We start from the raw sequence: 21,539 nt of genomic DNA on the forward strand, positions 1-21,539 counted from the left end.
ATTAGTTTAGTTTAATATACTTAATTGATTATGTATATTGATTATATTGAATTAGTTTAGTTTAATGTACTTAATTAATTATTTGTATTGATTATATTGAATTAGTTTAGTTTAATGTACTTAATTGATTATGTATATTGATTATATTGAATTAGTTTAGGTTAATGTACTTAATTGATTATGTATATTAATTATGGAATTAGTTTAGGTTAATGTACTTAATTGATTATGTATATTGATTATATTAAATTACTTTAGGTAAATGTAGTTAATTGATAATATTGATTTAGTTTAGGTAAATGTACTTTATTTATTACGTATATTGATTATATTGTATATAAATTGTAGGCTTATCTACTTAGTTGATTATGTACAATGATTTAGTTTAGGTAAATGTGCTTAATTTTTAATTTTATTCGTGAATGTATTTATAGAACATAATCACAACGTCTATTTCAACTTTATAACTTTTATTTTTCAATTTAACAACGGTTAGTTCAAGGCATTAAACAAAAAATCAACAAAAGTCAAGCTAAGTGTTCGATGTTACTAACAGCGAACAAAGGAGGCCTGGTCAAAACAGGTCAAACATTTATTCGTTGTTACTAACAGCGAACAGAGTTTTGACCTGTTTTGACCAGGCCCTGCCTTTGTTAGCTGCTAGTAACAGCGAACTAATCCCTTGACTTTCGTTGATTTTCTTTCTTTGTTCGCTGTTATTAACAACGAATATGTCCAAGCCTCAAGTCTGGAAAAAAAGTGTTTATTTTGGAAATTATGTTGAAACTTTGCTTATTTTTTGACTTTTTTTATATGAAATTATGTATTTAGTTCAAATTTTCCAAATCTACTGAGCATGTAGATACATTCTTAATTCTTTAAATAAAATTGCAAACATTATTTTTTTTACATATATATTAATAATTTTTCTATTGAGTTATTTTTATCGATTGTGCTCTTGTCGAGCTAAGGTATTGGGTCCGCCACTGCAAGAATGCCTTTTAACTTAATTTAACGCACTTCATAAAGTATACAAAGTTATTTAAACTATCAATTTTTCAATACATATTCTAAAAAGTTAAGTAACTAGTAGATAAAAATAGAAGAAAAACTACCTAAAATAATCTAATTTTTTATTGATTTTTCTACAATTATCTCAACTTTTAATTAATCAAAATACAATTATACAACTAATACACTTAATGATTACAGGAATATAATTCCATAAGAAATGAATTATAACAAAAAATGATTCACAATTATTATCAAGTCATTTAGAAAGGTTTTTCAGCATACTTTATTTTCTTTTAGATTTTTTGTGAGCTCGTTGATTAATTTTAAGAATGATTTTCAAATAAGGTTTGAGTGAGTTTGTTTTTAATATAAACATGGATTATTACATTACTAATTATAACAATAACCCAACAACATTAACAACCATAACAACAACAACAACAATTGTAACAAGTTTTCCAAATTTTGGCACGATCCAACGGCAAATGACCTTATTGTTGATGTGTACATGTGTTGGTGTTAGTCGTATGATTGATTATGTAAATGTATTAGTCGTATGATTTATTCACTTGGACTTTATTCGATCAAATGACAATATGCATATACTATAACAGTAATTCATACGGTAATGAGGTGATATGATTGTCAAATTGTAAAATATTATAAAGATCGATTTTTTGAGATCGTCAATGTGTATTGGAACCACCGATGTTATCAGATCTTAAATATGCCTTTGACCATTAAAACCATCAAGACACAATATCAATGATATAAGTCACATTAACAACAATAAAATTAAAACAACAACATCTAAACATAAAAACACCAACACCAACATCTAACACTATTACTCAAAACAACAGTACAAATAGTAACAACAACGCTAACAAAAATAACAACAATAATAGCTGCTCCAACAACTATGTTGAGTCATTGATTATAATTGCATTGCTTGATGAAAGTCAAATTGATTAATAAATTACATTTTTGTAAGTTAAATAAAGTTATAATAAAAGGGATAAATTAGTTTAATTATTAGTAAGATAAATAAAAAATAGAAAAAAAAGTTATTTACATATTCGGATATGTTAGTTAGATTTTTAATCCGTATTTGGTAGGTGCAAAGTCAGAAATTATATTAAGTTGAATATGTCCTAAACAGTTAAGTTAGATATTTCATTTTAAGGTTTAAGTTATTTTGAATATAGTAACCGATAATATTTAGGTTATTACTTTTGTATTTTTTGTTTTTTATTTTTTAGATTCTATTTTTAAGGAAATATAATCTAAACGTCTTTAGATTTCTTTGACAATAAGTAGTTGTTTGAAATTGAAGTTATAAATAGAAGCTACAACGTGAAGAAGAAACACACAACTCTCTCGAATCCACAAGCATGCAATTGCTTTGAGAGAAAATTTAAGAATTTATTCCATGTGATAATTTTGAAGTTTTGAATTTTTCACGTGGTAATTAAAATTTTTAAAAGATCTACGCAGTAATCCTGAGATTTACTAAATTGTTCAATTGTGACCTTTTTGTACATAAACGCTAGCAAACGTTAATTTTGAAGCTTTAAGGCTGTTGTACGTATATTTATGCGACTCACCATTTTAAATGCCATCAGTCTTAACCTTTTCTCCCAAAACATAAACCATAACTCTACCATCTTTGAATTTGAGGGAAAAAGTATGAGTTGGATGAAAGATGATAGAGTTAGGGTTTATGTTTTGGGGGAAAAAGTTAAAACTGATGACATTTGAAATGATGAGTCATATAAATATGCGTATACTAGCCTTAAAGCTTCGAGATTAATGTTTGCTAACGTTTTATGTACAAAAAGGTTATAGTGAAACAATTTGGTAAACCTCGAAATTACCGCGTAGATTTTTTAAAAGTTTTGGTTACCACATGGAAAATCCAAAATCTCAGGGTTACCACGTGAAATTTCCGTTTATTTTTTATTTAGTAGTTGTTTTTTATCAAGTCTATTACTTTCAAGCATCCGATTTCATTTTATTCATGAGTTATTGGAGTGGTAGATCGAAAAACTTTATCTTTAAAGTATCTAAGATCACTATCTTCTCTACATTTGTTTTTGAGATTTAACTTACTTTTTGAAAGTTAAATTTTATCTCTTTAGTTCAAATAAGTGCAATGTCCCTTTTGGGATTTATTGGTGTCGTAAGTGAAAAGAATAATAAAATGGACATACTCTATTCAACTCTCCCTTATAGATTATTAATACCATGGAATTCCAAACGATTATCCAATTTGTATAAGAGCCTTGACTCATTATTTCAAAATGATGTAACAACCTCTCTGAAATTTATCATATGAGAGATGCCTCTATGTATGTATATGTTTTCAATAGACCTTTTTACTTCAATGGTGATAACTTCGCACACTGGAGCAAAATGATGAAAATATTCTCTCTACAACGAGATACTCAGTTATAAGATATTGTCAAGCAAGATCTTTACGTTCCAAAGGAAAAAAACTAGAAGGTGTTGAAGTGCCTAAGCTCAAATCTGAATTAACTCAACCAAATCATGAATATTCTTCAAAATATTACAATGTTTTTGATCGTATTTATCGTGCTCTTAGTCACACTGAATATAGTTGTATATCAACATGCAAAACAACAAAAGAAATATGAGACAAGCTCGTGTCACTTATGTAGGTTTTGGTCAAGTTAGATGAAAACAAGCACTTACATTTGTAAATATGAATTAGTTCAAATGCATCCTGAAATGAAAGCCTTAAGAGATTATCTTTATGATTAACAAGATGAAAATAAGATGAAAACAAGAACTCATAATTGGATTCAACAATACAAGTATAAATAAACCTCCCCTATCTTGAGAACAATCCTCTCAAGATCACACATACAAATTCAATGAAGAACACTTTCAAGTTTCTACAAAGAATAAGCCCTCTCACAATATGTGTATTTGTAGTGAGTTTAATTATATAAATGATGCCTCATTTTATAGTGAAAGAATACATCATTCTAGAATCCCTTCATAACTCACCATAAACTCACGTTTACATCACCCAATTAACTATGAAATTAAACATAGTAATAAACAACAAAGTAATGCGCACATTCAATATCCGACTGTAGCAAAAATGCTCGTTGGACTGCCCCTAACCAGTTGCGTGTTCGAGCTCATCACCTGCTTATTCGAGCAGCAGTTGCTGCTGGCTCTTGCTGCTCTTTGTCTTAACTACTCGAATGAGGCACTATAGTGCTCGAACGAGCAGTCCCTTGCTGCACCCACTGACTTCATTTTACTTGTCTCGAGCGAGCAACCTCATTCCCATGCCTTGCATCATTCAAGGCATGGTTCCTACATACTTAGTGAAGCCTCAAATGTCCTACATCGAGCACCTCATTGATCGTTCCAACCTCAATTCATTTACACTCGACACATCCTCATCTTTCCTTTCCAAAGTATAAGACAACGCATGTTCGATTAAGTGTTCAAAGTTAACGTCATTGTTACGAATATTGTTACTTGCACTAACACATCCAAATAAATGTATAAAACAAATGTCAAAAAGATTCAATATTATCATAAACAACCTGAACTTATTAGGCTAAACATTTACTAATGAAGAAAAAGTCAAAAATGTTCTTCAATGTCTACCAAGAAAAAAGGGGTTGTAAAGTTACTATTATAGAAGAAGTTAAAGATCTTGCAACATTATCTTATGATGATCTTATTGAAAAATCATTTCCACATGAATAAATTTAAGAAAATGTCAAATACCTTTCTCATATTCAAATATGGCTCTAAAAGTAAAGAGAGTACAACTCTACTGTTGATGAAGAGGAAGACAACGATGACGAATTAACGTTGAATATATTCTAGCATTATTAACAATAAGTCTTATTTAGTTCTTAAAGAAGAAAATCTTTCTCGAACAAAAAGGACTCTAAAAAAAATTTCATAGGCAACAAATTTAATTCAATAAAGAAAGGTTCCAATTATAATCACTATGAATGTGAATCATCATATCATCTTATCAAAGACGGTCTAAAGATGAAACATTGATTTAACTACAAGAAGAGAGTTGTGGTTGCTTTATGGAGTGATTTCGACTCTAGGATGAATCTAAATTTGATAATAATAAGATGGCAAACATATGTTTGATGGCAAACAAGGACACACAAGATTCCAAAGTTTCAATTATGGTAATGATAAAATATTTAGTCTCAAGGCCTAAGTTTTTTTTTAATGGTATTTTATATAATTTCTTTATAAATGAAGAAAACTGAGAAATAATTTATTCAAACAATAAAAACTCTCGAAACTTTTGAGTCAGCAACTAAACAACGTCAAGACAAATTAATCAACTCTTGTACGTCAAGCTAATACGACATTGATGGTTGAGATATTCTGTTACAATTATTTAATTTACATTTTATTATAATTTATAACCGAGCATTTATTCTAGAGCTAAGACTTTAAAGTTGTTGCTACTATGATTTTAATCATACTAGTACTAGGAGGGATGATATCAAATCAAAGTGTCAATTTAGTAGTACTCTCCTATCATAGGAGTGATCCCAAACTACAAAGATAAAAACTAGAGTATAATAAAAACAAAAAAGTAATAAGAAATATCCAACATAGAAGGAAAGTAGACCAAACCAAACCAACCAACCAACACAAACACAACTTAAGAGACTTCTCATATAAACTAAACTAAACTAAACAAATACATGTGTACTTGTACTTCAACTTACAATTAACAACTAGAAACACCACTTCAAAACCACCCCTCTTTTCCCCAAATCGATTGAATTTGCACTCCCCCAATTGTCAATTCTAATCCCTTGGGGCTTCCTTTCTCTCTCATCAGATCTAAGATTTTCTCAATTTTGTTTTCCCTAAATCTCTTTTTCTCTCTATTTGATCCCATTTTCCCCCAATTTCGACAATCAAAAACCTAAAAATTCTAGAAACAGTACAGAGTGAGAGAAAATGATGGGAGAGGAAGAGAACTGAAACCCATTTTAGTTCTCTTTCTCTCTCTACGTGGGTATTTTTCCATTTTTTCCGGAAATGCTCTTACCATGAGCAAAACCGCCATTATTACTGAAGACGAGGAAGAAGAAGAAAAAATTTCATACTTACAACATTGCCTACAAGAAGAGGAAGAAGAAACTTTTTATGAATCACTTGATCGGATCCTTTCTTCTTCTAATTCTTCTACTTCTAATTCTGAAGATGATAACGATGTCAATTTGCCCTCTCCTTCGCCTCGCCGCCATAGGAATCATATCCATCATGGAAAGTCTTGTAAATTCCCAATGCCGGCTCAAAACTACGACGTTTGGGTTTCCTCTGAGTCGTTCTGTCTTTCCTCTATTGAGCAGCGTCGTGATCGCCTCCTTCGTGCGCTTGGGCTTGCATCTGACCCCTCTTTATCTCGTCGAGGAGTGAACAATTTGCGATCTGTGTCGTTTGATCATCATTTTTTGGTCGGGGAGACAGTTGATCAAGTGGGTAAATCGCTCCAGGAAGATGGTATTGGTGGAGGTATAAACAGGTCTAAATCTGATCAATGTAATTCCTGTTCTTCTACTTGTTGTTCTTCTTCATCGATTCTTTGTAGTCGTTGTGTTTCTGATAATAATACTGTAAATAGAGATATTAAAAACAGTTATAATAAGCATAATGTTGTTGATGTTGGTAATAAAGTCAAGATTAAGGAGGTTAATTGTAATGGGGTTTTTGTTGATGATAATTTGGTGAACAATGGGTGTATTGAGTCGGGTTTAGGTGGTTCGAGTGATGAGATTTTGGAGGGGAGAAATGGTGGACAACAAGGGATTAATGAGATTGAGGGCGAATGTGGTGGTGGGAAAGAGATTATTGAGAGTGAAAAGGTGTGTACTATTAAGAATCTCGACACGGGGAAAGAGTTTGTGGTTAAGGAGGTTAGAGAAGATGGGATGTGGAATAAGCTTAAGGAGGTTGGGACCGGGAGGAATTTGACTATGGAGGAGTTTGAGATGTGTGTCGGACATTCTCCGATTGTTCAAGAGTTGATGAGACGCCAAAATGTGGAGGATCAACTCAATAGTATTAAGGATGATGGGGAATCTAAGGGGGATAGCGAGGGTGGATCTAAGTCAAAGAAGAAAGTTAGCTGGTTTAAAAGTATTAAAAATGTGGCTAGTAGTGTTGCCGGGTACAAAGAGAGGCGTAGCAGTGATGATAGAGATACCTCATCGGAGAAAGGTGGTCGTAGGTCTAGCTCTGCCACTGATGATAGTCAAGATACATCATTCCATGGGCCGGAGAGAGTTCGGGTTCGACAGTGTGGTAAATCAGTCAAGGATCTCACGGCATTGTATAAGAGCCAGGAAATTCAGGCCCATAATGGTTCCATTTGGACTATTAAGTTTAGCTTAGATGGAAGGTACCTTGCAAGTGCTGGTGAGGATTGTGTCATTCATGTTTGGCAAGTGCTGGAATCTGAGAGGAAGGGTGAGCTTTTGATGGATAGGCCAGATGATGCAAATTTGAGTCTTTGTATCTTAGGAAATGGATCACCTGAACCAAATTCTCTTTCCTCTAGCCTGGATAATTTAGTGGAGAAAAGGAGGAGGGGCAGGCCATCTATCAGCCGGAAATCTGTTAGCTTGGATCATATTGTAATTCCCGAGGTTGTTTTTGGGCTGTCAGAGAAACCTATCTGTTCATTTGAGGGGCATTTAGATGACGTGCTTGACCTCTCGTGGTCGAAATCTCAGGTTAGTAATGTTGGATAAACCTTTACTTTTCTCCTCTCCATATCATACTATTTCTCTGTTTGCTTTACCTTAAATGATGAGTGCTCTTACTTCCTAGTATGTGTATTTAGGTGCTTTTCTTTTGTCAAGAATATGGAAAGCCCATTTAACCATGGGGTTCAATTGGTGGTGTCAAAAAATTCTTGATTGTTTTTACTCTTGTTTTTAGTTTTTGCTAGAATTATATTTTACATTTTGAACTTTCCATGTTATTCATGGTGCTAAATGATGCTGTATTGCTACACTTGTAAAATCATTATTTTACTACCTGTCCTCAACTCTTGTTTAATAGTCATTTCTATGATGATGAGAATGAGGTCGTTTGTGATGTGCTCTCAATGCTTTGAGATAGAGCTTGTTTAGCATTTTCTTGAAGTTCTAATATTTGTAAATTCAAAACGAATAACTTGAAGATAGAGGTTGATTAGCATTTTTTTGAAGTTTTGATATTAGGAAATTAGAAATGAATATTATAAGTGTTTTACATTTTGTTTTGTCCGTTATCGATTGAGCCAAGGATTTGTATTTGTTTGGTTTCTAATTACTTTTTTTTAATTAGGTTTCTAATCACTACTTAAATGTACTATAGTAAAATGACTCATTAAATAATACTCCATTGCAGTACTTGCAATAAATTCAAATTAGCCTCTTTCTCCTGGCAAGTGAATATTTTTCAAAAATTACGTGACACTAGAAATACGCGTTTTAACAGAATCAGAAAAGTAACATGATTCAGTTAATTATCAATTAGGGTTTAGAATTATCACTTTGGGGCCTGGGGGTGGTTTTTTTTTAAATAATATTTTCAGTGGTTGGGGGCTCACTCTATTGGACTTTTCTGATTGAGGAATTAACTTACAGTTGGAATTATTGTGTGAGCAATTAGAAGATCCAGCTACGGGTTTGATTAGGAAGATGGTCAAAAGTTTGGAGTATTGTTAATGTGTTCAAATAAAATAATCTAATAGCAGAAACCCTAGTGTCGTTATTCGGGTTTCATCGCTTGGAGACACTACTCATACTTTGCAATATTTTAGGCTTTGTAGTATTTTCATTTGAAATTACGGTTTGGCTTTTTCATTGTGATTTTTTTACTCCCTCTTATTCTAATCAAATGTTCCATTTGATTTGGCACAAACTTTAAGATAGAGGGGAGGGGGACCACATAGGAGGAGTGAATAAGGAAAAGAGTGAGGGAAAACGTGATAATTTAATGGCAATCGTGTAAATAGTTGGATTTCATGAGGGCATAAAATAAGGGAAAAAGGTTACTAAATAACAAAGTGAGACATTTGATGTAAATATGCCAAAAGAGGAAGTAAAACATTTGATTAGAATAGATAGGAGTATGTTTTATGTCATATAAAATCGACTCTACTATACTTCTGAATTTGGTGATAATCGTAATTATAGTTTAATATTTGAATTTGGCTTTATTAGCATAATTTCAAAGCTTTGCAAATGCATTGTGTTGTGATAAAGGTAATTTTGCAAAATAATAGTACACGTAGGATTTGAGATTGTTTATAGCTTTTAGTTTATATTTATTAGCTATACATTTGATTAAAGGACCATTTTCCTTTATATCCATTTACTATTGAACATTGAGTTGATCTTTTAGCAACATGCTATCGTTATGCAGTAAGGTCGATTTTTCCCCCCTCATTGATGATACTTGTTGATTATGTTTATATGAATCCTTATTCTTGGTATATGTAGTTACTACATGTATGTTGGAAGAGCATAAGGTAGAAATTGGTTTCCTTAGGCTGCTTTTATATTATGTTTTCAGCTTCTGCTTTCATCCTCGATGGATAAGACGGTGCGCTTGTGGAAATTGTCCAGCAAAACTTGTTTGAAGGTGTTTTCCCACAGTGACTATGGTTAGAATATTACTATATTTATTGTTCCTTAAACTTGATTTTTTGCAGTATCAGTGATGATATTATCTCTTGCTGATTATCACTGTTTGCCTTATTGTGATGTATTGTATAATTGTTTTTGGGTTTGTCCAGTAACTTGCATCCAGTTCAACCCCGTTGATGATAAATATTTTATAAGTGGATCTCTAGATGCGAAGGTTCGCATATGGAGCATTCCTGATCGTCAAGTTGTTGATTGGAATGATCTGCATGAGATGGTCACTGCTGCCTGCTACACCCCGGATGGTCAGGTACGCTGGAATGTAGTAAAAAAATGCTTTTGATATCTTTGCAAATCCTCTATGGAGTTTTTATACTATGGTTTACTTCTTGAAGGGTGCATTAGTTGGTTCATACAAGGGAAGCTGCCGCTTATACAACACATCTGGTATGTTTTTGGGGCTGTCTCTCTTGTGCTTATTTGTTTGGTTGTATGATTTGCATTTACCGACTTTTATACTCGCCAAACTTTCTATTGTTGCAGAAAACAAGTTGCAACCGAAGTGTGTGATCAACCTGCAAAACAAGAAGAAGAAATCCCACCTCAAAAAGATCACTGGGTTTCAGGTGAGGAGTTTAAAATCTAATCTCTTTCTCTATAGTTATGAAATTTTAGCCTTATTGTAGTATAATCATTTCATCATATTCCTAACTGTATTCCTACTTGCTTTCCATGTGCTGAAATTGCTCCCTTCTGTTTATCAGTTCGCTCCAGGGAGTTTTACCGAAGTTCTTATAACATCCGCAGATTCAAGAGTTCGGGTTGTTGATGGCTTGGATCTGTTTCACAAGTTTAAAGGTACATGCTATAGTGATTATGTGTTTGATTTCTTTGCGGTTAATGATATGCAATTCTTACTCTGATGGAATTGGTTATTGTTTTCATTATTTATGCGAGTTTAAATGTCTTCTTATTTAAACTGGCTCTTGTGTCTTTCTATCGAATTTCTTGCATTAGTTTTAGTCATTAGATCTTTGATTTCCATCTTTTGTGCATGAGAAGGCAATCATCAAAGTCATAGTGATTATTGGCTTTGATTGTAACTTGAGAGTTTGTTCATTGATAACTTTCAATGGGCTAGAAGTGAATGGGTGAATGATTGAGTATCTGTTTCATCTGCCAAAGAATGCTTTGAGTTTGTGGTGTTAATACCTCACCAAACTTGTTATATGTCTTTTTCAAACTCAATGGTAAAGTTGGATTGTGTTCGTCAAGTTACTGAGGCTAGTCTATATATTATATACACTGGACCGAGGATTGTTATAATAACTCAAAATTGATGGAACTAACTTGTTTACTGGGACACGTTTGGCCTAATAGAGGGTTAGTGTAGGATCCATGTTGAGGTTTTTTAAGTAGTGCTTTTAATTGATTTTTGTTTGTGTCCTACTAATTTGATTGATAGGTAATAGTTACTTGTTTCACTCAAGTTTCTATAAGCCTTTGAGCAACTGTTCCTTTTTTGATTGGTTTCGATGATGATACATATACGAGTGATGCCTATTGCATGAATTGTTTCTAAAGGCTTACAGCGGAAATGCTGATGATGAAGATGTCTATGCTATTTAGTTTCAGACAGCGGCGCTCAATAATTTTCTGATTCATATGACCATCAGAATTGACATTTTACCTGAACGTTTTTGATTTATTACGTAACAATTGTTGTGTGAATCATAAACCATATATTGTATGTAGCTCAAGTAACATTGGGATTGGGAAGTATGCATTTTCTCTGGGAAGACAGTTTTTCGAGTGATAAATCTAGGAGGTATGTTGTGCCACTCAGAGTCGCAGAGTTCCCATATGTCTCATTGGACATATGTAGTAATTCACTGAGTATTTGCATCAATTGTTGTACAACTTTAGTTCTCTTTGGATGTGTGGTTGCTAGAAATTTTGATGCTTTCTATGAGTAGTAACGGTCCGCTTGGCAGGCATATGTGACATATTGACCGATTAATGGAGGATATGATGTTTTTTAATTGTTTTTTGAGCCATTGGTTGTTGAGATTGACTTTTGATTTCACTTCATTCTTTTGGCATTTCCTTCCATTATGGTAAATCATTTTGTGAAGCCAACCTTGGTTGGTGGGTTTCTTTTGCTTGTGTTTGATGCTTCAGACAAAAGCTATTCTTTTAAGAAATTGCTGAAGGATTGTTGGTCATGTGCTATTGTGCTATATCTAAAATAATTCTTTCTGTGAAATGAAAACCCTATTTTCCCATTGGTGTTTGAGGTGTGGATTCAATCTAATTTTCTTTTCAAAATAGGGTTCCGCAATACCAACAGTCAAATTTCAGCTGCCCTCACTGCCAATGGCAAGTATGTGGTGTGTGCGAGTGAGGATTCCCACGTGTATGTCTGGAAACATGAAGGTGAGTCCCGGCCTAATAGAAGCAAGGGAGTTACCGTCACTCGTTCATATGAACATTTCCACTGCCAAGATGTATCTGTGGCCACGCCATGGCCTGGAATGGCTGAAATGTGGGGATCACAAGATTTATGCTCTGAGGATCTAAATGGAGTGCACCATCATATGGATGAGGCCTCAACAGCCAACCACCCCCCAACACCAGTGGAGGAGTTCAATGGTAACGACAGCTCTCCTTCTGCATCCGGTTGCAGTAATAGTCCTTTTCGTGGCACAATATCTAGTGCACCCAACAGCTATTTCTTTGATAGAATCTCGTCAACATGGCCAGAAGAAAAGCTACTTCTAGCCACCAAAATTCGAAGTCCACGTGTTAGTTTAGACTACTCCAACGGAGTGCTACAAAACCGTGCTGCTTGGGGAATGGTGATTGTTACCGCTGGTCTCAAAGGGGAAATCAGAACTTTCCAGAACTTCGGATTGCCAGTTCGGATATAGGTATGTTTTTTTGTTCGCCCGTGTTGTCATACCGTGTACAGAGATTTGTAATATTTGTGAGCATTTGTTCTTGCTTGCTTGTAACTTGTGGTCGGATGAGGCAAGAAAAAGCTCATCCGACTTCCAAGCATCGAGGAAGAAGTACAGATTTATTGGGGGAATGGGGAAGAAAAAAATATAAAGAAAGAGGAAAAAAAAAATGTTACACCCAGAATTTAGAAAGTGATGGATTTTATTTATGTAATCCAAATCAAAAAAAAATGTAAGAGTTATGCCACAAAGCTTATTTATTGAGTTATAAATGAATTGATTCATATTGATACATAGTCCTACAATTACAAAGTATCCATGTGCATATGTGTACTTGTATGTTGAGATTCCTTGCCTTCTCCTTAGTCTCTAGTTTCTACTGTAGCATGTGAAATGACATCCTGTAATCATAATTATTTGTGCAAATTGTCAGTAATCATTCTGCTTATGTTATTAGAGGAAACTTCATTCCTCCTCCTCCTCCTGCTGCTCTGATTTCTTAGTGTATTACTCGTGAATTTGTTATAAAAATGATATTTTCTCTTATAATATTGAAGTACTTCCTCTGTTTCGAAATGCTCGCTACATTATGGTTATTGGCATTTATTCGTGATCCAAGCTTATTTTATATATTGCGGCTAATATATAAGCAAAAATATAGGCAAGTAGGATCTTATTATAGTGTGTTAAATGTTACAAGGAAAAACACATGCAACATGTAATTTGGTGAAGACATTATTTTGGTAAATGAGACTCGGAAGAGGATAAATATAGAGTTAGAACAATGGATACAAGAGTTGGATTCATAAGGGTTTAAATTTAAATGGAGTACGACGGAATACATAAAGTGTAACTTTAGTACAAATCAAATTACTAGATAAAAAATAAAGCTTGAAGAGAAAAAAATTGCCCTAAATGGTTGCTTGAAATACCTTCGGTCCATATTTTAGAGTAGTCAAAACATCCAACAAGATGTGCCTCGTAGAATCAATTGTTAGTGACGTGGAGAGCCATGTTAATATATTATATGATAACCATAGAATTAATTAAGGGAAATTTTCACCAAATAACCATTAGACCAACTACACCGATGAAACTTTGATTTGTTTGGACATAAATTTAGGTGAATTTTTTTAGTTTAACATAAATATTTTTGAGTTGTAACTTACTATTATTTTGCCAAAATATAATAACAAATAAAAACAATTATATGGTATATTTAGCATTATTTTTGACCCAGAACCAAACCTATTTAAGGGTTCAGAGAGAGGATTTGGGTCGAGTCTGAGTCTGAAGACCCTGGACTGAGAGCCAAACCTATTTATTTTGATGGACCCAACACTGAACCCGAATTTGCTGGGTCTCAAAAAATTGGACCCAAATGCTAAAAGTAGGGACTAGTTGGGCGGGTTTTATAAGGTCTTGGATTCATGACTAGGAGCCAGGCCTAAGTGAATAAGGCCGGGCTGAATAAGGGCCTTTAAAATTTCATATGAGCTTTATTTAGCTGACTCGAATCGTTTTCATAAATAGAAATTATTTTTATCCCCAATGATCAATTTATAATAATTAATATGATCTCACCGTAAGACATGCCTCAAAGTTGAATTAAATAGCCTAATGATAGAAATTTTTAGCTTATAGACTTCTTGTTTTGAGGCCGTCTCACTGTGAGACGATCTCTCAGAAGAATAGCTTTGAAATTTGTTTGTAATAATTAAGTTGTAGAAACGTTAATAATCCTCATTGACATTGTTCTTTATAATAATTGTAAATGCCTCGTTTTCAGCTCTTATTAGGCTCTTTTATAGTCCGCTCCATTTAAATTGTAGTAATTCCGTTTTTGGCCAGACCCATTTACAACCCGGCTCATACAAAGCCCTTATAATAACGGGCTAGATAAGAGCTCAAAATGAGTGCCGAACCCTTAAATACCTCTACCATGACCATTCCTAATATTTAGAACTGATAAATTGATTCACGTAAATATGACATTATTGTGGTTGTTAAATATATCAAGGATGAAGATTGATAACAAAGTGAAAACCAACAATCTTACTAAGCAAGTAATGGGAGAGGGTTTTATTCACTATCATGCTTTGATGGAATTATTGGAGGAATTAATACTCAAGAGTAATGCTTTGTGCCACTAGTCGACCTTAAAACATTCCAATCTTTCCTTTGGTTTATATTGTCTTCATGAAAATCCACTTATTGCTAAAGCATAATTACTATGACATTTATACAGAAGAATTACAAAGAAAATAAAGATAATTTGTCATAATAAAATCATTCTCATCATTAATTGTCTTCTATAAAAAATAAAAAGTAAATAATAAATTAAAAAAAAAAAAAAACATTGTAAGAGGTTAACCTATGATAATAACAAATAACGTAACTGTGTGGATGACAATCAAATAAAGAATATGAATTGTAATCAAAATAGTAACGAGACTAATTTGGTAGTGGTGAGAATATGAAAAAATAGAATCAATTAGAGTTTCTCTAATACATTCTATTATATATACTCTTCAAATTAGATCCAAAGAATCTTTTCTTTCTTTGTGGTTCACTTGTCCATAATTTTCTACTGATTTTAGGAGGAAAATTTATTGACAATTTTAATGTTATGCTTGTTTATTTCTACTTCTAATCATTTTTTATAATATGAGTCAATGTTTCTTTAATGTAGCCTCAAAATAGGTATTTTGATCTTTATTTATAAGAAATATTTTCCTTTAAAAATAAAAATTATGTATATATATATATATATATATATATATATATATATATATATATATGTGTGTGTGTCAACTCGCCTGACCAATCGTTTTGAAAAGTTATGTTGTAATAAAAATTTGTGAACAAAAAAGCTTTTTTATGATCAATTTTTCATTATAATTGGAATAACATGATACATTTTATAATCTAAAAGATAAATTATTCTAGTTCAATTATTTAATACCAGTAATCAAAGAGGTCGTTATTTCATTTTATACACCAAATTCCAACAATAGAGGGGAAATATCTTGTAAGAATAGCAACAGTAATACAAGAATTGGCTTTAGCCCATACTCTAGTCCCTTTCATGTTTATTATAACTTGGGAGCCCAAAACACTTTATCACCTCAAATTGAAAACCAATGGCAGCTAGTTAATTATCATGCTCACATGGTCACATGTTTGGTATTTTTCATTATTCAATCTACACATACAAATGAGGTTAAAATAAAGAAAATTTGACTCAATTTTCCTATTTAAATTACCCTAGTACAAATCATCATTATTATACTTAGTGTATTCCACTCATAAAAAACTATGACCAGGATCTGGGGAGGTAAGAACGACGGCGGCTGATACTCACAGAGGAGAGCGTGATCAAAAAGTCTATCGGCTCGAAAAAGGTCTTCAAAAACTCCAGTACAAATGATGTGAAAATAATAAATAATTAAAAGTGATAAAAATATATTTTATATATATAGAAAATTGAAAAAAAAATGTGAGTGAGTTGAAGAAATATGTTAGATGTGTAATTGAAAATTAAAGCTAAAATTTTAGCCATTATCAAGAATAGCAATTGAGCATTTTCAAAAAAAAATCTAAAAGAAATAAGATAAGGTTAATTCTTTAGAAAAAGAGTACTTTCTTGTGATGTTATTCCTATTGGTTGATAATCACGAATACAAAAGTTAACTCAGAATATCATATCGATCGTGGATTAAGTACTTCAAATTGATTTAATATTGGAAAATATCGAGTCTTTTTTAAATTTTACATAATTGTAAATATATTTTAAAAAAATATATTTTAAAAACAGATCAAATTAAATTTAACGGATTTATTTTGAAAATCTGTTATTAAAGTATTACAAAGAATGGCTCGTCAGTACTCAAAGCCATAACGTAAAGTCTGGACCCACACACAATCTTTTAAAATTTTGATACTTTCTTAGTTTCAATTTAAAAGTTGGAGAAAACTTGTGGTGGAAATCTAAAGCTCATATTTTGATTGGGCATTGAGTAATAAAGTGGCAGATGTATATTCCTGTAAATTATGTTATCCGCATATTATCTTCAAAGTTCAAACCCCACTTCACCTTTTCATATTTGTCCAAAAACTTCCTATATATTTGGCCTTGCCATATCTAACACTATCTTAAATATCACTTCATTATACTCAAACTTGACACATCAAAAAATACACATAAAAATGCCACTTCAGGCTGCATCTTTGCTTCCTTCTGCATTATCCATCCCAAAGGAGGTGAACTTCATTATGTGTGTACAGTGTATTGTTAATTTAACCGGAGAAAATTATCGATAAAAAATTAAACTTTTCTAGCTTGATCTACTGAAATTAAACTTATCTATTGTTTATTTCTAAATTAATCCATTTATTAAGTATATTTGCTAAAAACAAACTCACATACATATTCATAATCATCTTCAAACCTTGTTTGTAAGTCAAACAATTAAAAATAAACAATAATTGAATATATTTTCAACAATTATACTAAATAAGTGAATTTATTTAAAAATTAACAATAGTTAATTTTATTTTGATCGGAACGAGTAAAGATTAATTTACTTTTCATAATTTTGCTATTTAAAAAATTCTCATAATTAATTGAATGTTGGATTTTTGTAGGTGAAGTCGAATGCTTGCCTCAAGGACTCGAACTTGTTTGGGGTCTCTCTTTTCGACTATGTTAAACTTGATTTCAGTTCCTCTGATTTAAGGTGCAAGGTATAATATCTGACTACTTTTTCGTCCCACATATTTTACGTCATTTTAGATTACGACGTAAAATTTTTTCATTCAAATAAATTGAGTAGGACAAAGCAATGATGTTCTGAGGACTTTTAGTTTTTTGGAAAAATTAACGTAAATAATACAATCTTTTGTAATTTCCATACAATAAAGATAACTTTTGATTAACCATGAATAATACTAATTTAGGGGTTTTTTTTCCTAGAATAATATCAACTTTAGTTTGTTAGCTAATTTACCAATTTTTTTTTGTTATATAATCTCCTATAGTTTAATTTTTTAACATGTTAGGGATATTTTAGGAAAACACTCTCTAAGTTGATATTATTCATGGTTAATCAAAAGTTACTATATTATTATAGAAAAATTAACAAAAGATTGTATTATTCGTCATAATTTTTCCTTATTTTTTCTAATGCTTTTGTGAGTGCATGACTACTCAACTTTAAGAAAAAGTCTACCTTTGAGAATACTAAGAAAACTCTACCTTTGAGAATACTAGCTACTTCCTCTTTTCATTTAGATGGTTTACAGTAACATATATCTATTAGCTGCAAAATATTAGCAATAAAACTAATCAATTAGATCCTAAATGTATCTTTAATTTCACCCCATAAAAAGATATCGACTACATAAACTAATATAATCTAATTTAAGTGATTGTTGATATAAATTCTCCTTTTCCTAACATTTTTATCACCTAATAGTGCTCATTTATTTGCCACATTCTAAATAAAAATGATAATAATAATTCGTATATAGCACAAATATCTATTTTGTTGATGGAATAATGGAAGTTTTAAAAATACGACACTTACCCAACATTAAAGGGTGTATTACTAAAAATAGTATTTAGTCGAAATTTACAATGTACACGTCAATTAGCTTAACTATCGCTATTATTATTATTATTATTATTATTATTATTATTTTGGGCTATATATTGCACTGCAAAAACTTGGAAAACCATGAAATAATTTTGTCTAAATGGCAGAGAGAATGCAATGTGACAAGAAAAACAATCAGACCAATCAGGGCACGAACTACTGCAGTAGCAACACCAGGTGTAACAAAATCAATGTCAGACCAAAAGAAAACACTAAGAAAAGGCAGTGTTATAGTAACTGGTGCATCCTCTGGTCTAGGCCTTGCAGCTGCCAAAGCACTGGCCGAGACTGGAAAGTGGCACGTAATTATGGCGTGCAGGGACTTCCTTAAGGCCGAAAGAGCAGCCAAATCTGCTGGTATGTCCAAAGAGAATTACACCATAATGCACCTTGATCTTGCCTCTCTTGACAGTGTGAGGCAGTTTGTGAACAACTTTAGGCAATCAGGAAGGCCCCTTGATGTTTTGGTTTGCAATGCTGCTGTTTATCTTCCTACTGCTCGAGAACCTGCCTATACTGCTGATGGGTTTGAGCTCAGTGTTGGGACTAACCATCTCGGCCATTTCTTGCTCTCAAGGTTGTTGCTCGAGGACTTGAACAAGTCCGACTATCCTTCTAAAAGGGTAATCATAGTTGGATCTATAACAGGTAACTTACACAAATCTGTCATTTAATATACTTCATATTGTTAGTGATCGATACAGTATTATGACATACTTCATATTGTTGGTGATCGATAGAGTATTCAGATCTATAACAGGTAACTTGACTAATTTGTTTGCTTTTGGTTTGTTTGCCGGTCAAACAGTAAAAAAATGTGTTTAAATGACTTTTAAGTCATTTGAAAAGTTGACTGAATACATTAGCAGGTCAAATAAACAAACAACCATTTGCCAAACAAACTTATTGAATTGGAAAATTTGTATAAAATTTACATGATGTTAATAAAATAATTAACTACCATTTGTATAAATTGAATCTCTTAGGTAACACAAACACATTGGCTGGGAAAGTGCCTCCAAAAGCGAACCTAGGAGACTTGAGGGGACTCGGAGGTGGATTGAATGGCTTAAACAGCTCTCCCATGATCGACGGAGGAGACTTTGACGGTGCCAAAGCGTACAAGGACAGCAAAGTCTGCAACATGCTCACAATGCAAGAATTCCATCGTCAATACCATGAAGAGACCGGTATCACATTTGCCTCTCTATACCCTGGCTGCATTGCCTCAACAGGACTGTTCAGAGAACATATCCCTTTATTTAGGCTTCTTTTCCCTCCTTTCCAAAAGTTCATCACAAAGGGCTTTGTCTCTGAAGATGAAGCTGGAAGAAGACTTGCCCAAGTAAGATCATTAGACTATATGGCTAATTACTGTCAAAGAACCAACTCAACCAAAAGTATAAGATGATGGTTGAATAACCAGGATATGTTATACTCTAACACGTCCCCTCACATAAGAGCCCTTTGGCTAGAAGTGTAGATGCAAGTATGCAACACAAGCTCTCCTCATACATGGCACTCAATATTTCACTTTAAATAAAGGGTGGTTGAGTTTCGAACCCGTGGCCTCTTGTCACGCTGGCTTCAAAGAACCAACTCAACCAAAAGCTTAAACTGATGGTTGACGTCCCAGGATATTTTATATATACTCTAACAATTACTTATACATTTTGATTATTATACAATCACGGGAAACTTTCATTCACTTAGTTCATAACCTTTTTTGGTTGTTGTATGATTCAGGTTGTGAGTGACCCAAGTTTAACAAAATCAGGTGTATATTGGAGTTGGAACAAGGATTCGGCCTCATTCGAGAATCAGCTTTCTCAAGAAGCCAGTGATCCGGAAAAGGCCAAGAGAGTCTGGGAGATTAGTGAAAAACTAGTTGGTTTAGCTTAGTATCTTAAGGAAATATCACAAATTTTATCACAGAATTGTGCAAATGTGAGAGAAGTTAGCATCCAAATTTCTGGGGTTTTAGATAGGCCTGATATGATTGTGATTTTGCGCAGTTTGTAAGTAGTTTTCTTTTTCGGATTCGTAATAAAAACCTTCTAATCCCTTTGATAAATTGAAGATGTCCCTCAAATTGAATATAGGACAAAAAAGCAACATAGTCTTCAATAGTGCCACACAAGAATGAATAGAAAGCTATGGCATGCCCGCAATGTTGCCATTCATATCCCAATTTCTACAAGAACATGTCTTCCTTTCCAAATCAAATATACTCTTGTTGTTGATTATGTTTTCGAATGGTTGGAGACCATGCCACCAAGACCAATGATGCACGAGTCATAACCAAGTTCTTCAAAAAAATAATTTTTCCATGCATAGGTTCTCTTTGAGTACTCCTAAGTGATAATGAGACTCATTTTGTTAAGCAGATTTTTGAGACCCATTTTTAGAAAGTATGGGTCCAATATGGACTTATTTTGCCTTATCATCCTAAAACCAATGGAGAAGTTGAGGTTTACAATTGCAAGCTAAAAATCATTCTTAAAAAATAGTGCACAAGTCTCAAAAGTATTCGTGATCTTAATAGCTTGATGAACAACTTAAAGAACCCTATTGTGATTACACCTTTTCGTTTGATCAATGAGTAGCAATGTCATCTTCTAGTGGAACTTTAACACAAAGTTCACAGGGCAATTAGATATCTTAAATTTGATTTAAAAACTACGGATAAGAAGAGACTCCTTTATATAAATGAGCTTGGTGAGATTTGTATGTGATAAAACAAACATACTAGGGTCTAAAGTTTCAATCTTTATCCTTAGAATACATCCAAGACCAATGGCAAGGGTGTTCAATGCAAGTAAACAACACTTCAATAATAAGCAATGAGAAACAATAAGAAAGAAAGCAAAATCAAAGACTCAACATTTACGAGGTTCACCCCAATGTGGGCTACGCCCTCGATGGTGGTTAGCTTGCTTGATTATGTGAAGAAACAATGGAGTTCTCGAGAACTCTTACAATGAAGTATTACACTTGGAGAAGATAAAGAAGATGGATTTGTGTTTTTCTAGGGTTTGAATCAACATTGAAGTGAGTGTATGAGACTCTTATTTATAGTAGTAGTCGTATACCAATGATTGGGCAAAGGCCCACATTAAAACATTCCCGTAAAACTTATCGCGCAAGAAAACAGAGTGCATTTTGTACCCTCGCTCGACCGGTCGAGCGAAATGGCCTTGGTCGAGCGGTTTTGTATTCCAGTCGAGCGGCAGATC

At 32.9% G+C, this 21,539-nt stretch overlaps 2 protein-coding genes across 2 annotated transcripts; both read left to right on the top strand.

The window, feature by feature from the left end:
* Window positions 1–5,666: 5,666 nt before the first annotated feature.
* LOC130807323 (uncharacterized) lies at window positions 5,667–12,958 on the top strand. The gene is made up of 7 exons (XM_057672493.1): window positions 5,667–7,784; window positions 9,616–9,706; window positions 9,839–9,996; window positions 10,082–10,133; window positions 10,230–10,312; window positions 10,451–10,544; window positions 12,018–12,958. Exons 1-7 carry the CDS (start codon window positions 6,099–6,101, stop codon window positions 12,614–12,616), a joined length of 2,763 nt encoding a protein of 920 aa, XP_057528476.1. The 5' UTR covers window positions 5,667–6,098; the 3' UTR covers window positions 12,617–12,958.
* Window positions 12,959–16,781: 3,823 nt separating this feature from the next.
* On the top strand, window positions 16,782–20,511 carry LOC130807324 (protochlorophyllide reductase, chloroplastic-like). Its single transcript, XM_057672494.1, has 5 exons — window positions 16,782–16,909; window positions 17,294–17,392; window positions 18,411–18,951; window positions 19,290–19,648; window positions 20,050–20,511. Exons 1-5 carry the CDS (start codon window positions 16,856–16,858, stop codon window positions 20,203–20,205), a joined length of 1,209 nt encoding a protein of 402 aa, XP_057528477.1. The 5' UTR covers window positions 16,782–16,855; the 3' UTR covers window positions 20,206–20,511.
* The last annotated feature ends 1,028 nt before the right edge of the window (window positions 20,512–21,539 follow it).

The sequence above is a fragment of the Amaranthus tricolor genome, chromosome 3 (genome assembly GCF_026212465.1).
Source record: "Amaranthus tricolor cultivar Red isolate AtriRed21 chromosome 3, ASM2621246v1, whole genome shotgun sequence".
Lineage (NCBI taxonomy): Eukaryota > Viridiplantae > Streptophyta > Magnoliopsida > Caryophyllales > Amaranthaceae > Amaranthus > Amaranthus tricolor.

Bases quoted from the DNA above. Each gene is read 5' to 3' on its own strand.
- LOC130807323 (XM_057672493.1), top strand. From the start codon at position 6,099: ATGAGCAAAACCGCCATTATTACTGAAGACGAGGAAGAAGAAGAAAAA. The intron at 9,997-10,081 runs GTACGCTGGAAT...TACTTCTTGAAG, and splicing joins GCTACACCCCGGATGGTCAG to GGTGCATTAGTTGGTTCATA. The intron at 10,134-10,229 runs GTATGTTTTTGG...CTATTGTTGCAG, and splicing joins CCGCTTATACAACACATCTG to AAAACAAGTTGCAACCGAAG.
- LOC130807324 (XM_057672494.1), top strand. From the start codon at position 16,856: ATGCCACTTCAGGCTGCATCTTTGCTTCCTTCTGCATTATCCATCCCA. The intron at 16,910-17,293 runs GTGAACTTCATT...GGATTTTTGTAG, and splicing joins CATTATCCATCCCAAAGGAG to GTGAAGTCGAATGCTTGCCT. The intron at 18,952-19,289 runs GTAACTTACACA...TGAATCTCTTAG, and splicing joins CATAGTTGGATCTATAACAG to GTAACACAAACACATTGGCT.